The 16,304-nt window shown below is 38.2% G+C and overlaps 1 protein-coding gene across 1 annotated transcript in view; it reads left to right on the plus strand.

The window, feature by feature from the left end:
• The window catches only part of Katnal2 (katanin p60 subunit A-like 2), a 61,188-nt gene that overhangs the window by 10,861 nt on the left and 34,023 nt on the right, over positions 1-16,304 (plus strand). Inside the window, exons 2-4 of the mRNA XM_013018880.1 lie at positions 7,488-7,558; positions 13,730-13,896; positions 15,278-15,320. Of these exons, the coding sequence (XP_012874334.1) occupies positions 7,488-7,558; positions 13,730-13,896; positions 15,278-15,320 (281 nt within the window). The remainder of the gene's footprint in view (positions 1-7,487; positions 7,559-13,729; positions 13,897-15,277; positions 15,321-16,304) is intronic.

A 16,304-nucleotide genomic window follows, 5' to 3' on the forward strand; every position in this document is an offset into this window, starting at 1 on the left:
GAAGGTGGCTCAGTGGTAGAGCACTTGCCTTGCATGCCTGAGACCCTGGGTTTGATTCCTCAGCACCACATTGGCAAAAAGAAAAATGCCGGAAGTGGTGCTGTGGCTCAAGTGGTAGAGCGCTAGCCTTGAGCTGAAGAGCTGAGGGACAGCGCCCAGACCCAGGAGAAGCAGCAGCAGCCTTCAACTGATTAATGAGGGTGAAGTGATTGAACTGTCTTTCATTTGAACTATACTCCCAGTCCAGGAAACATGAGTTTTGGCATGGGACAGAGTCAAGGAACTTTCCAGGAGGCTTTACAGTATAGAAAGCCCAGAGAGCAACCAGAGCCCATTGTAAAGGATGTGAGAGATCTAGAAATCAAGTCACACAAAGAATGACCTTAGAAATTATGTAATTAGCTTCACCATATTGAAAGGGTTTTACAGTCCTGTGAGAAAGTTTGCAAATTAAATGGTGTCAAGTGCTTAGAAACCAAGCCCAAGATTAATGAATTGGTTAACATATGATTGAATACTGTCCCAAAGATTAAATATGAGAAAAATATATATAATGGTTATATGCTGTTTGGCTTAAAAATACCCCAATTTTCAGGGTTGCACTCGTAAATGTTAAAAACTGATGTAACAAAACTTGTGATAGAATTTCTGCCTTGGGAAAACAGGGATTTATATGCTAATGATGGGGGAGATAGGTAGAGCTAAATGCTCATCTTCCATAAAGATCTGAGAATGAAAGATTCAATCTGAAGAGCATAAATGTGGGTGAGTTTTAAATTTTGTTTTGCTTTTTTTTCTTTTATTTAAAAACATGATTCTGAAGAGTTATACTTGAGAAGCAGGAATCTCACTTTTTTTTTAAAGTTTCATGGAACTATTAAAATCCCAAATTACATCTGCCATTTTTTTGTTTGAAAAATTTAATTGAGTCCAGGTGCTCATACCTATGGGCTCACACCTGTAATGTTAGTGACTCAGGAGACTAAGAGCAAAAGGATGTCATGTTTGAGGAAACTGAGGCAGAAAAATTATCCAGACTTTATTTTTAAAATAACAGAGATGGACGTAAAATAACAGAGCTGGACTTGTGACTCAAGTGTTAAAAGTGGCAGCTTGGGGGCTGAGAAGGTGGCTCAGTGGTAGAGTGCTTGCCTTGTGTGCATGAGGCCCTGGGTTCAATTCCTCAGCACCACATAAGCAGAAAAAAAAAGCTGGAAGTGGTGCTATGGCTCAAGTGGTAGAGCACTAGCCTTGAGCTGAAGAGCTGAGGGACAGTGCTCAGGTCCAGAGGTCAGACCCCACGACCGGACTCCCCGCCACCCCCCCAAAAAAGTGCCATCTTAGCAAGCACAACAAGGCTCCAAGTTATAAATAAATAAATAAATGATAGGGTAGACAGCTAGCCATTGTGATGCATGCCTGTAAGTCCGGTATTCAGGAGACTGAGGAAGGATGAAAGTTTGAGGACAACTTTGGTTGTCCTAATCTAAAACCAGACTAAATTAGAATATGAGGTCTGAAACCACAGTACCAAGTTTTCAGCGCTGGGCTTGTGATACATAGCAAAATCCTGTGTCAAACAACAAACACACAAAATCAAATGGAAAATTAATGTATAAATAATGTGAAATAGGAAAAATAAAATAAAACCAAAAGGAAATATCTTGAAAAATCCTAATACAGCAGCCATTGTAGTGACCAAAATTTCTTTAAGACAGTTCTTGCCAGGCTACCTCCTGCGGAGTCTGCCTGAGAGATTGTGTTGGACAAAGAGCTTCAAGGAAGCATGCCTGCAGGAAGGGGGTGTTGGTTCAAGGCTTCCCATACACTTGGCTGCACCTTTATAGCCTCTACCTTTATTTTTACTATATTCTTCTTTGCTGTGCATTCGTTGCTTTTATTCTCGTTTTGGCTATTTTTCTATTGATCTGAGAACAGAGCATGTTGTATCTTTCCAGTCCAATAGAGAAGGCTTCTCTAAATAATAAAGACTAGGACCAAAGATTACATGTGGGCAATGCCCCAATCAATCTATCAGCTGATGTGACGCTGCCTCCAAAAACTCCTACAACTTCACAAGCAGTTTTGTGGCTCACGTATAGTAAATACAGAAACTTAAAATTTTCAGATATGTTACAACAAGCAGAATTAATTAATTAAACTAAGCTAGAAAGAGTTATCCCAGAAGCTCAGAGAGTTCTAGAAAAAGGGACCCCTGGTAATAAAAGGAAAAGAAAGATTCCCCCAACAGTTATGATTAAGTTATTCCAGCTTACGTTAATAGGGAATAGATGGTGGTTTCCCACAAAATTTAAAGTTAGTAATATCATATTTCCTGAACCGATCGATGAACCATTGCCTTATACAGGAGCTTATAAAGATGAAAATAGATGGATTAATGTAAAAGGAAAAAAGGGTATTTGGGAACTCATTAGATTTTATACAAAGATTAGGTAGATCTAGATCATTATGGTGTTTATTATTTAAACAACAATAAGATAGTTTAAAACAATTAGAAGTTTATGTGAACAAATATTGGGATTAAAATAATAGGAAACGGAGAATGCCTGACTTAACCTGAAAGTGGTTTTTAGGATGGTTTCAAAGGGACTTGAAAATATATGGAAAAAATAAAAAGAGTACAATATAAGTACAGTCCTGTCTTAAGTTTAATTATTAAACACAAAAAGGCTGAATAGATGACGCATTCTATTAAACAATATGCTAGACTTGTTTCACACCACTTAGTTTAAATAGTTGGTGGGATAGTCATTAATTTTCATATAATTCATCAATGCTTTGCTTTTCTTAAAAATTGATTACACGCTTAAATAAGCAAAGAATCTATGTCACATTCGCACACTGTATAAAAATGTTTATTCTCCTCAATAATGATATACTCAGATGCAACTCTTTTGAGTCTGTGTCTGTTTGTCACTTCGCAGACTCCTTGCCCACCTATCCCGAGATCCCTGTCCCGTCGGTCCCAGTGCTCCGGCCGAGCTGGTCCATCGCAAGTTCTCTTTACATAAAACTCACAGAATCATCTTTTACATTTTTCCCCTTGTCTAGGATGCTAAGGAGCAACTTTCCTTTGGCTTGACCCAGAGATTGAGCAATAGTGAGTTTACCTAACTATTGCTCTCAGCGCCATCTAGAGACTAAAATAACAAATAAGACTGGTTTTCTAAATTACAGAAAATTCAGCTGACTCTTACAAACAGGCTACAGATAACACTGTAAAAAAGCAAAAATTAAATATTAAATTGATGGGCTCTGGTGGCTCATGCCTGCAATGCTAGCTATTTAAAAAGCTGAGATATGAGGATCACAGTCAAAGTTAGCCTGGGCAGAAAAATCTGAGACTCCACCCTATCTAGTCAGAAGTGGAGGTGTTGCTCAAGTGATAGAGCATTAGCCTTGAGTGATAAAATCAAATTAGTGCAAGCCTCAGTACTGACATAATACTTGAACTAGAGTTCAAGTCCCAATTCTTGTACAAAAAACAAAACACTAAATTGTATGGTACAAACCATATAGAGTTTACAGACAGGTCAAAGCACAGAGAAAGTGGCCGAGGAAAGCAAAGAAGAAAGTGATGAGAAAAAAAAGATTCATAAAGTAGGATCTCACACACACAGGCACCATACACATACAAACAGACCAACACACACAGACAGTAAAAAATATATGGAGTAGCTAACTAATATACAGATTATTACATTGAAATGCACTTTTACTGGGAAAATTACATACTACCGAGCAAAAGTCATTATAAAAAATGTATATCAGTCACATGAAGTATAGGAATGAGAAAAATAAGCAATTTTAAAATTTCATTTTATTTTTGAGATAAGGTCTTGGACTATCCTACCCCTCCTTCCCAGATTCTGGGTTTATAGGTATATACCACCATGACCAGCAACAAATATATTTTTAAAGATTCATATATATTTAGTAGATCCATAAAGGAAAAGGGAATGATTAGCACAGTTTGTATGAAAGGATACTTGGGGAGCAGGGGGTGACTTGAAGATATAGAAGTTTCTCTGTGTCTTAGCCAGGGTGGTATTTCTTTAGATTATTATTAAAAGTTCAGCCTGGCACTAGTGGCTCATGCCTGTAATCCTAGATACTTCAGGAGGCTGAAATCTTAAGATCACGGTTCAAAGCCAGCCAGGGCAGAAAATTCTGTGAGTCTTTTCTCCAATGAACCACCAGAAGACTGGAAGTGGTCCTGTGGCTCAAGTGGTAGAGAGCTAGCCTTGAACTGATGAGCTGAGGGACAGCACCCAGGCTCTGAATTCAGGCCTCAAGACTGACCAAAAAAAAGAAAAAAGAGTGCCTTATACACTCTTCTGTATGAATTACACATTTCTGAATATGTTAAAAACTCTGATTGAGATTACTATGATTCTCTTTCTGATTCTTCCTGATAACTTGTTTCTGAGTTTCCTTTATCAGCAAAGCCTGATTAAAGAGTCCATACAGTCTTAATCTAAAATAATTCAAATAGAAAATGTTGTTACTTTGTTATTGTATCTTAGTAAACAAATATGCTCTTGTTAACCTACTTAAAGAACAAATATTAAATAAAACTTATTATGATTTTAATCAATAAGGTAACAGTGTATGAAAAACAAGCTAATTAACTGAACATGTCCAGTAATTGAAAAAAAGAACAGGATGCTCTGACAAAGAAAAACTTGCAATAAGAACAGATTCTTAGAAATTGTTTATGAAGGACAAGAAAGTTTCTGAGAAAATAAACTTGAAAAAGAGAAAAAAAATAGAAGAAAAGATCGATCTGGAATATGCTCTCTCTTGTTAGTAAGAATTCTGAAAAAAAATAAGCTGTGGGGAATGATTTTCTTCAGATAAATTTTCCAAGAATGGAAATGTAGAGGATGGAGAATGAATATAAGTTCAAAGCACCAGAGTTAAAAATGTGATCGATCCGAAGGCATTCCTGGGAAATGTTAACTCTGATAATATAGTTTAAGTTTGGGTTTAATGATTCTCAGTATTTAGTGAGCTGCAATATGACTCTTGAGTACAAAATGCAGTACATGTTCAAATAGCTTAAAATTTCAACAGTTTTACAACCAATCACAAGCAGCCAACTGGTCAACCCATGTTCACAGAAGGCAGATGCAAACTGGAGTAGGTGGTGCTGCCTCTGTACCTCATTTACATTTTCTGTTCACTATTTTTTAGTTCATAAACATAAACCTGTCATGTGGTACGGCCTGACTTTTCAAACCAATTTTGGTTATGATTGCTGATCAATAAATAAAGTCATTAAAATCTGTAAGACTAGACGTGTTTTGTTTTGTTTTTAACAGAAGAAAAACCACATTACATGCAAATAATTAAGACTAAGAATTGTAGTATTATGACCTTTCTGACTGTATAAAGTAGACTAAATATACTTACAGGAATGTAAATTCTTCACAACAACCTCCATTTCATCTTTCCTCAAAAGGATGTGTGCTGGTAAAGCAAAGGAGATATTATACAAATGCAATACTAAGTTTCTAAGAGTTCTAACAAAGAAAACTTTCAAAGGTAATCGCCAGTATGAGCACCTATTAGGCTTGAGAATCAGGAATCTAGAGCAGAGGACAGGAGTGGAGCCCTGGGGAAACAGAATGTAATCAACACATATATTTGATATGTGTGATATGTTTGATAGTGATATATTTGATAGTGGAGAAAGTGATATGACATATGTTTGTGTTTCAAAATTACCAGTAGATATGTTAAAAAATCACAATAATAATGAGATAATCATTTGTCCATGATAAAACAGTGTATGAAAATGGAAAAATAATCATGCTAATTTTAGACTCAGTAGGGAACAATATTTACATGATCCTAATAATATAATCACTGAATATTGATCCAACCGTAAGGGGAGGGCAGCGTGAGAAGGGAATTATAAGAGTTCATTCTCACTCATCTCTCCTAGAAATGAATAGCTAGTGCTTGTCTTGCATCATAAAGCTTTAACAGAATATTCAGAAGCATGAAATTAAATATAAGGAGAAACAGCTAAAATAATTAAAGCTGATTTTCTGGAAAGTCAGATCAAAAGGTGAGGTATTACGTTCCTTTTAGCCTTAAATGCAAGGAAATTCATATAAAATGTAATATAATTTATGTCCTATATGGTGTAAAATATTTTAGGATACCTTCTTCCCTTTGGCTCTACACTGGGGATGAAACCTAAGCCTTGCTCATAGTCAGCAAGCATTCTAACACTGAGCTACATCCCAAACCAAAGGAAGGGAATTTTGCCACATGCTACAAACAGATGAATCGTGAAGACACTATACTATGCGAAATGCACCAAACATAAAAGACAAATGTTGGGGGCTGGGAAGGTGGCTCAGTGGTAGAACACCTGCCTTGCATGCATGAGGCCCTGGGTTCGATTCCTCAGCAACCCGTAAGCAAAAAGAAAAAAGCCGGGAGTGGCGCTGTGGCTCAAGTGGTAGAGCACTAGCCTTGAGCTGAAGAGTTGAGGGACAACGCCCAGGCCCAGAGTTCAGGCCCCACGACCAGACCAAAAAATAAATAAATAAATAAATAAAAGCTTAAAAAAAAAAAAGACAAATGTTGTATGAGTTCAGACCCTTGTGCTAATGCAAAAATAAATAGATAGATGGACAAATAAACAAATAAGGACCATATAATATATTATAATATATATGACAATATATGATAATATATTCATAATTTATATCATATCATCACCCATGCTAGCCTCAGTGACTAGGCTGAGACCTTGTACAGTCTTTTCTGTTGGTATTCTTTTTTTTTTTTTGGTCTGGTCGTGGGGCCTGAATTCTGGGCCTGGGCGCTGTCCCTCAGCTCTTCAGCTCAAGGCTAGCGCTCTACCACTTGGGCCACGCGGCTTTTTTTCTTTTTGTTTATGTGGTGCTGAGGAATCGAACCCTGGGCCTCAGGCATGCAAGGCAAACGCTCTACCACTGAGCCACCTTTCAGCCCCATACAGTCTTTTCTGAATTGTTTAAAGGGACTCATCTCTGCATTGTGCATGACTGGGTTGGACCTTGAGTGAATCAAAGGTAAGATAAAGCCAGTACTGATTTCTGATGCACAACTTTATTTGATCACTTTCCTTAACCTTGTCCCAATATCAGAAGTATGTCTATTTGTTTCTTGGTGGTTATAAGCAATGAAAGGCCAATTAGTTTCATAGTAAGAAAGTCAACTAGTACAATGCAATCCTAACTCAAATAACTGTTTCCTTAAGTTTATAATTGGAATGGTAGCTTAAAGAAGAAAAAAGACAATAGAAAACAACTTTGTATAAATTCTTAGAGACCTCAAACTGCTTTCCAGCCTTAAGTCATGCCACTTTGGTGTTGACAGGTTGCATTTACTTTCAAATCTTTATTCCTATAAAGCAGTGTTGTATCTTGCTGTGGGTTCAGTTAAATGTTCTTCTTTATTCACAGTACGAAATCAGGACAGAAGCTCGGAGAAAAAATCTGCTCATTTTGATTTTGCATTATTTAACACAAGAAGGGTAAGTTATATTACAAATATTTACTGATGTCTGTTTTCTTTTTGTGACTCTATACTTTTCTAGACAGGCCTTCAAAAACAATGAACAGACAATTTACAGGAAAATGACCATAAAGAATAGCAAGAACCCATACACCATGTCATTCCCCAGTTCCATTATTATTATTATTCATAATAACAATAATAGTTCTGGGGACAAAAATCAGGGCTTTGATCATGCCAACCAAACTCTCTTCCATATCTGTATACGTCTTCACCTCTGTAATTAACATGTTGCACTGATATGGTATATTTGCTGCAATTCTTGAGCCAATATGAACACCTTATTAGTAACCCAAGTACACAGATATATTAGGTTTATTCTGTGTTAAGTATTTTTCACTCATGCATTTGAAAACTTTATTGACAGTGCTAATCAGTACATGCAATACTTTTCTATTCCCTTGAGGGTTTTTTGTTGTTGGTGGTGGTGGTGGTGGTCGTCGTGGTGCTTGAATTCTGGGCCTGGGCATTGTCTCTCAGCTCTTCAGCTCAATGCAAGTGCTCTACCACAGTGCCACTTCCAGTTTTCTGGTGGTTTATTGGAGATAAGAGTTTCACAGATTTTCCTGCCCATGCTGGGTTTGAACTATGATCCTCAGATCTCAGCCTCCTGAGTAGCTAGGATTGTAGGCATGAGCCGCAGGAGCCCAGCCTTCCCTTGAGATTTGACAGTAGTAGAGATGTGAGATTTCCTAGAGTCCACTACTGATATAGCCACAAATATAACTTCCTTAAAAGTTTTTCTTTCTGTTTTTGATTGAGGATCACTTTAGGAAATCAATACACGTGTGGGCCATGAGTTTTTTTTGGGGGGTGGTGCAGGGAGAATATGATGATCCTTTAACTTTTTCCCATTGATTAAGAATGTTGTAAATTCTTGAATTGCAAACAGTGACCTTTCTCATAATGACTTCTCTAAAATGAGGGCAAAACCCCTAACACCAAAGCATTTCCCACTCTACTCACTTTGAAGTACAAGATGTATTTTTTTAAATCAGAAACTCCTCTTCTTTCATGTTATGGATTTAAGTTTTATGGGGAAAAATGGTTTCATCCTATCAGCCTCTCTGGTGGTGAGCAGTAAGCAGTCCCTACGTATACACACACACAAGAGTGTGATCAGGTGAACTTGATAAGCAGTAGAGTAAACCTAGACAAACAGAACCTTTTATTTCAGGACTCTTTAACTCATCTACTTTCCTTTGGGCAATGAAGATAGCTCTACTAACCTCACAGAATTCAGGATTCTGCAGCACGATTTGACCAAGGACGTAGTTTTTCTTAGATTGTCTTTAGAGACTAATTTCCCTAGAACTTTTGAGAACAGTTGGCACTATAACACTTCACAGACTGGTTGACTTATATAAAACCTGGGCTTATAGGCCCAAAGAAACATAGGTCCCCCAAATACTAGTTATTTGCAATAACTAGTATATGTCTAAGACAAGCAGAAAAGGTCAAAAGCTATGTACATATGACCATATGAGATGATGTTAAGTGAAATGAACCCCAAGATAGGGACACAAGTGTTTTCTTTCTTGCTATTGTTTTTAACGTATTTATAATGTACTATGTGATTTTTTTTATGTCTTTAGTATGTTCTTCCCCCACGGTTCTTCCCCCTGTTTTCACTATATTTGATTCTGGTGCCCTGCATCTTGTATATACATTTTTCTAATTAAGGGAGTGGAAGGGAAAAAACAAAATATTAGGGATACAGGTTGACCCATTGTAACAATGAGATATACAAGACAACTTCAGGTGTGGGGGGGGAGGAGTTGGGGAGGTGGGGAAGAAGGGATAGTAGGGGAAAAACAAGTGAGAGGGTAAAAATGCTCGATAGGAAATGTACTCATTACCTCATATACTGTAACCCCTCTGTAATATATATATCTCCTGGGCTTACCATGCTAGCTCCAGCACTGTAGGCATAGTGTTAACAGATGTTCAGTAAGTATTACCTGAATAGCTACTGAGGAACTTCCTGCCATGTAGGTTAGTAGAGTAGAGTAGGTTAGTAGAGTAAATAGAAATTAAGACAAAGCCATTCACACAGAGAATCCTTAATTTTTATTACAATTTATTTTGTGTTCCAGAAATTGTGTTGGAAAAAAACTTTGAAAACAAAGGAACCCCTTTCCCCAACTTCCACCTCCCAAAATCACATAGCTAACCCTGTTCTTTAGTTATTATGGCCAGAATTTACTACTTCAAAGCACGTATTTACCCATATTCACCACTAGATGGCCCAATGGCCCCTTGTATCTTAAATCAATGAAAATTCCAGTTGATCATTTTCCTAGCCTTATGAGAAGGGTTTGAGTGGATTGCAGAGAGTAAAGTCAGCTATAGGTATTTTTTAATGTCAGTTTTGGAATAAATGAAATTTTCTGATAATTTGACAAAGTGGACAGATTATTGTGGATTTAGATGTCCAGTCAAGGAAAGAAGCTTTGTAGCATTAATGTAAACATGATTTTAAAGATGTATAGAACATAGGTAGACAGAGGTGCTGGGAAGAGGTACAGAGGAAGAAGGGGCAAGCCATAACTTTAGTAATTAAGTAAACAGACCAGAGTTTGAAAGATTGGTCAAGAATTGGTGGAAGGTCATTAAGTGCTGGTTTTTTTAGTCCTACAGATCTATCCTCTTGGGTCTGAGTGCTGTTAATAACCTCCTTCCTACATCTTGTTCATTCTTGCTCAATGTTCTTCTTTAAGGTCTGTCCTATTAACTCTGTTGGCTAAGTGGCTCCATGACAGACTACATTCATACTCAAATAATCTAACAGGGACATGCAGAAACAGCTGTGTTTCCTGATCAATTCTCTTAGAAAATATGGGGCTTATACTGTTAAAGTCAGACTATCCATGATCATGGATGCAATGTTCAGAATGCAAGGTGACATCAGTAGAATCAATCTCCAGTGCAAGTTCCTGTCTTCTTTATTGAATTACAAGGACACATGTGTAAGCAAATGTGTGTAGTCATTTTTTTAATAACTTGAAAGATAGAAGAAATATTCACATTCATACAATTTCTGAGTGGGAGTATGTATTTCTTGTTGTTGTTGTTTTAGGGCTTGAACTCAGGGTCTAGACACTGTACCTGAGCTCTTTTGCTCAATGCTAATGCTCTACCACTTTCAGTCACAGAGCCACTTCCATTTTTCTGGTGGTGAATTGGAGATAAGAGTCTCACAGGGGCTGGGAAGGTGGCTCAGTGGTAGAGCGCTTGCCTTGTATGCATGAGGCCCTGGGTTCGATTCCTCAGCATCACATAAGCAAAAAGAAAAAAGCCAGAAGTGGTGCTGTGGCTCAAGTGGTAGAGCACTAGCCTTGAGCTGAAGAACTGAGGGAGAGCGCCCAGGCCCAGAGTTCAGGCCCCATGACTAGATCCCCCCAAAAAACGTCTCACAGACTTTCCTTCCCTGACTGTCTTTGAACCCCAATCCTCAGATCTCAGCCTCCTGAGTAGCCAGGTTACAGGTTGAGCCATCAGCACCTGGCACTTTCTTTTGATTTATCTGTATATTCTAGGGTTTTTAAAAAATGAATATGTGTTGCTTCATATCTAACACAAGTTATACAGATATAGTCGGGTGTGGTGTCCTATGCCTGTAATTTCAGTATTCCCAAAGCAAGGCAAGAGTATCAGCACCTTAAAACACAGTCAGTTCCTGTCTGAAATTTGTTTTTAAAAAAAGGACACAGACGTAGTTCAATAGTAGAACATTTATATAGAATATATGAGGCCTTACTTTCAGTCCCCAGAACTGCAAAACAGATGTGAACAGGTAGTGCTTTATGAGTGTAATCCTAGTTACTCAGGAGGCTGAGATCTAGGGATTGAGGTTGGATGCCCAACCAGGTAGAAAAGTCTGAAACTCTTCTCTCCAATAAAGGACTCAGAAAAAGCCAGAAATGGTGCTGTGGCTCAAGTAATTGAGCCTTGAGCTCAAAGAGTCTCAGGGACAGTGTCCAGGCTATCCTGAAGAGAAAAAAAATAGGTTATTTGTGGCTTTGTAACATGGGAAATAAGCCACAGCATAGAAGTTGGGTGAGCAGCTTCTCATACGATTGTTAATTCTTTGAAATTAGCTTGGGAACACAATTCAAGGCCACTGGAAGTAATCATGGTACTTATTTAAATACAATTCAGTTTTCCAAATGACCTAAGTCTAGTTCTGAGAAGAGGGTTGATTTTAAAAAAGCCAGTTTTCCTCCTACCTTCCCAGATTTGAACCAGATAGAAAGAACTATGGCCTGCCACAGAATTATTTTTCAAATTTATTATTACTGTTGTTATTAAGCAGTTATACAAAGGGGCTACAATTCTATAAGTCAGGTTATGAGTACAATGCTTCTTGATCAATGTCACCTATTTTATCCCACATGGAACATTTTTTACATAATGTGCGCTGAGTATAAAGACTACATTTGCTCACCCTCCCTCCCTCCATTCCTATGCTTTCCCCTTGCTCAACCCCCAAATGTATTTCTACTTCCTAGTATTCATTTTGATAAACAATACTTTAGTTATTCAGAGAATTACAACTTTGGATTCCCGTAGCCACATATATCCTTGTTTAGACAGCTTGTATACAAATGAGCCCTGTGTACATTGTGTACATTGAGCCCTGTAGATATTATCATGCATAGCTCTATTTTACATCTAGTTTCCACATATGAGCAACAATATGTGCCATTTGTCTCTTTGAGCCTGGCTTACTTCACCTAACATGATTTTTTCAGGCTCCATACATTTTCCAGCAACTGATATAATTTTATTCTTTCTAATGGATGAGTAAAATTCCACTGTGTACATGTACTATATGTACTACATTGTAGGTCATCTGGGCTGTTTCCATAACTTGGTATTGTGAAGAGTGCAGCAGTGAACATGGATTTGCAAGTAACTTCACTCTGTCCTGACTTGTAATGCTCTGGATAGATGCCCAAGATTGCCACCAGAATTCTTAATTCTTAATCTGAAGTCTTTGGAAGATCCCCGGAAACCTTAGGCTAATGTGTGCATATTTGTACCTGTGTAATTGGTTTTTTTAAAAGAAACTAAAACTAAAGACCTGGGGAGTCTTTTCATCTTTAGATTTTGAAGACAGCCCTTGCTTGCAGCACTAAATCTGCCTACATGGGACAGCCTTACTATTGAGCAAAGTAAAAGATGATTATGAAGAATGCTGGTAACAGGGTTTGGAAATGTAGATAAGGACAGGGTGCTCACCTGCCATGCACAGACCCTGGGTTCCATTGCGATAACAACAGCAACAAACAAATATAACCCCCCAAAAAACAACAATGCTGCTTCCATATGGAAACACCTTCTGTGTAATGTGTATCTCAACCACTGCCAGGGATATGACTACACTTAAGTAGTTATCTTATACTGAATTTCCTCAATGCTGTTCATCAACAAATTCTTCCAATTTCCTTTAATATTCATGACACATTCTTTGGAATTGCTCTCAGGATACTAATCCTTACTTGCACTTTTGGGATAAATGTGGGTTTTAACAACTGTAATAGGTTATCTAAAATAAATACTATTAATATATGTGACCAAAGTTAGCTACCTATGTGCCTCAAAATGAACAAAGGTATTCCAAAAGGCATTTTTCTCAGTTGTTTTTATTTGTTTGACTTAAATGCAGTTCAAAAATTGTTTTTGAATGATGGAGTCATCACTAGAATAAGTAGTATGCAGAGGCAACTTCTTTGAAAGACAGCATTTAGATATATTTAACCATATACAAGCTGGGTGTGGAGGAATCCACCTGTAATACTACCACTCCTAAGGCTGAGACAGGATGATTGTAAGGTGGAGGTGAGCCTGGTCTACAGAGTGAAACCCTGTCTCTTACTCCCTCTCCCCAAAGAGACCTACCAAAACCACAATACTACAATAACAATAAAACAAAGAAACCCTAGAAAAACCACATCTGTTTGGTTTCTTACTCTAGAAAAACCTCAGAGATACTTTTTTTTTTAAATCTAATCTCTATTTAATTTAGGTTTACTCTTGGTATGGAGACTTTGGGGATTTATAATCCCTGTTTGCTTGTATTCTTTATGCCAAGGCTTACTCTTTTTCTTCTTCTTCTGTAAAACAGATATATTGATGCAGCAAATGCTTTGGAGCAAGAAACTAAATTGGCTTTACGACGCTTTGAAGTTTGTGACAACATTGATCTTGAAACTATTTTGATGGAATATGAGAGCTATTATTTTGTAAAATTCCAAAAGTACCCCAAAATTGTTAAAAAGGCATCAGAAACAGGTACATGGCTATTTTTTTTTAGTAGTAAGACTTTATTATCTTGTTAAGAATGGTGTTTCTGGTTGGGAATAGTAGTGCATGCCTGTAACCCCAGCACATAGGACGTGGAGGCAGAAGAATCATGAATTCAAGATAAGCCTGGACTACTGAGCAAGAAGAAGTGGTGTTCCATCCTCATCTTATCTCCCAAGTATATGTTACCCCTACCCTGCACTGTAAGAGGAGACTAGAAAGTTCCTGTAGCCTCTCTTAGTCCCCGCAGGCAACTTAAACATGATCATCTGGATTTTGACATCCTTTGGTGCTTATTTGAGAAATTTGTTTCAGGAAAAAAGGCAAAAGCCCAGTGTATGTAAGGTACTCTGTAGAAGACTGGCATCAATTTCCGTAGAGATGGAAAGGACTGTTGAAAGAGAATAAATGACAGAAGACTTTGTCTTGTTAGAAAGACCTATTATCTGTCTTGAAATAACATGAAAATGAGCATTGGTAAAGCTAATAGCTCATGTATAGATAATGAAATGCTTTTGAAAGCCATCAATCGTGATCATGATCAATATAATGCAAAGACCTGGTATAGGGTAGCAGTCGAGGGGGCTGGCTGCAGGGAAGATCTAAAACCAAGGCCCTAGGTTTTGTAGTAACATTGACTTAGAAGTTTGTAAGTAGGGGAAGTAATTATAAACCGAGGCAGATCATTGTCCTGTTTGCAAGGAACTTGTTAAGCCACAGACTTTAACATTTCATGTAGGGAACCGGGAAACTAAGAGAAACATTAATTAAAAATAGCTAGGGCTGAATGGTAGAGCTGGAAGGAGTCTGGGAGGGATTTTTCTCTGAGCTTCCTTCAAATGCAGGTTTCAGTATTTGCCTTCCTTGTCCAGTTGTTAGATCGGGGTCTCAAGATAACATTGACTCCCCCATGGGGATTACTGATAGGCTGTGATTTCTAGATGGCTTATTCTCAGGTACTTTGGTATCTATTGTCTCCTGTCATATCCTGTCTTAATTTTAGGGCCGATTGGTAGACTTAATAGACAGACTACAGCAATCGGTCTAGGGTCCTTAACACCCAAGCAAGGTGGTGTCAAGCTCATGAAAACTCAATGAAATATTAGCTAATAAACCCTATTGCATTAGATTTGTTACCAGGTGAGTGGTCTCCAACACATTTACTGTCTTGTGGCCTACAAGATCTTCCTCTGAAGGGAGAGGGCTGGAAGTCCAGCCTCACCCCCTTCTCTTGTCACTTCATACTCTAGATCAGAATTGGTACACATTTTAAGAAATTTTAAAAAGCAGAAATAGATCTAAAAAATCACATTCTCTTCCTTAAGACTAATACTCTCCTCCCCCTCCCCCTGTGTTTGTTTTGCCATAGCAGAGAATAATTTGCCACCAAAAACTGGAGGAAAAAACAGAAGGTAAAGTGAATGATAACTCCTCTTGATCAATGAGTTTGTGGGATTTCTTTCTAGAAGAATTTCCAGTGCAACTTCATGACTGTCTACTAGCAATACCAGTCTGTATTGTGGACTTGGTGGGCATTCTGTGGAGTTCCCTCATGCTACAGCTCTCCAGAACTTAGGTCCATATCTATCAGTTCCCCTGGGTTACTACTAATGATTACATCCCGTTACAATATGTCTTTGTAGGGCAGGGGGCATGAAAAGTATAGATATCATGGGTTAGAAGACCCAGGACTAATTTCTGGCTCTGCTTTTCTGCTTTTCTCTGTTCCTGGTACATCGTGAGGCCCTAGCACATATTGAGAACTGAAGAAACATTGCTTCTTTTAAAATAACATCTTTAATTTCTTTGTGTACTCTTGGATCTTTCAATTCCTGATTTGTCTAAAAATAGTAACCTGGGAAGATTCTCTTTAGTGTGAGTCTGCATCAACCTGCATTCTTCTTGCCATTCTCCTCCTTTTTTTGTTTGTTTGTTTATTTTTGGTCTGTTGTGGGGCTTGAACTCTGGGCTTGGGTGCCGTCCCTGTGCTCTTCAGCTCAAGGCGAGTGCGCTACCACTCGAGCCACAGCACCACTTCTGGTTTTCTAGAGGTTTATGAGAGATAAGAGTCTCCCGGACTTTCCTTCCCCGGGCTGGCTTTGAACCGTGATCCTCAGATCTCAGCCTCCTGAGTCGCTAGGACTACAGGCGTGAGCCACCAGCCCCCGGCTCCCTCCTTTTTATATGTGCATTTTGTATGCCATTTCTGAGTCTCTCACATCCCAATCTCATTTAAAAATAGCCAGGGCTGAGCCTTCGTTCAGAAAATTTCTGGGAATCTAATGGGAGCCCTTTCTTTTTTTTTTTTTTTTTTTGGGGTCTGGTCGTGGGGCCTGAACTCTGGGCCTGGGCGCTGTCCCTCAGCTCTTCAGCTCAAGGCTAGCACTCTACCACTT

This window comes from Dipodomys ordii, unplaced genomic scaffold (genome assembly GCF_000151885.1).
Source record: "Dipodomys ordii isolate 6190 unplaced genomic scaffold, Dord_2.0 Scaffold43, whole genome shotgun sequence".
NCBI classification, from domain to species: domain Eukaryota; kingdom Metazoa; phylum Chordata; class Mammalia; order Rodentia; family Heteromyidae; genus Dipodomys; species Dipodomys ordii.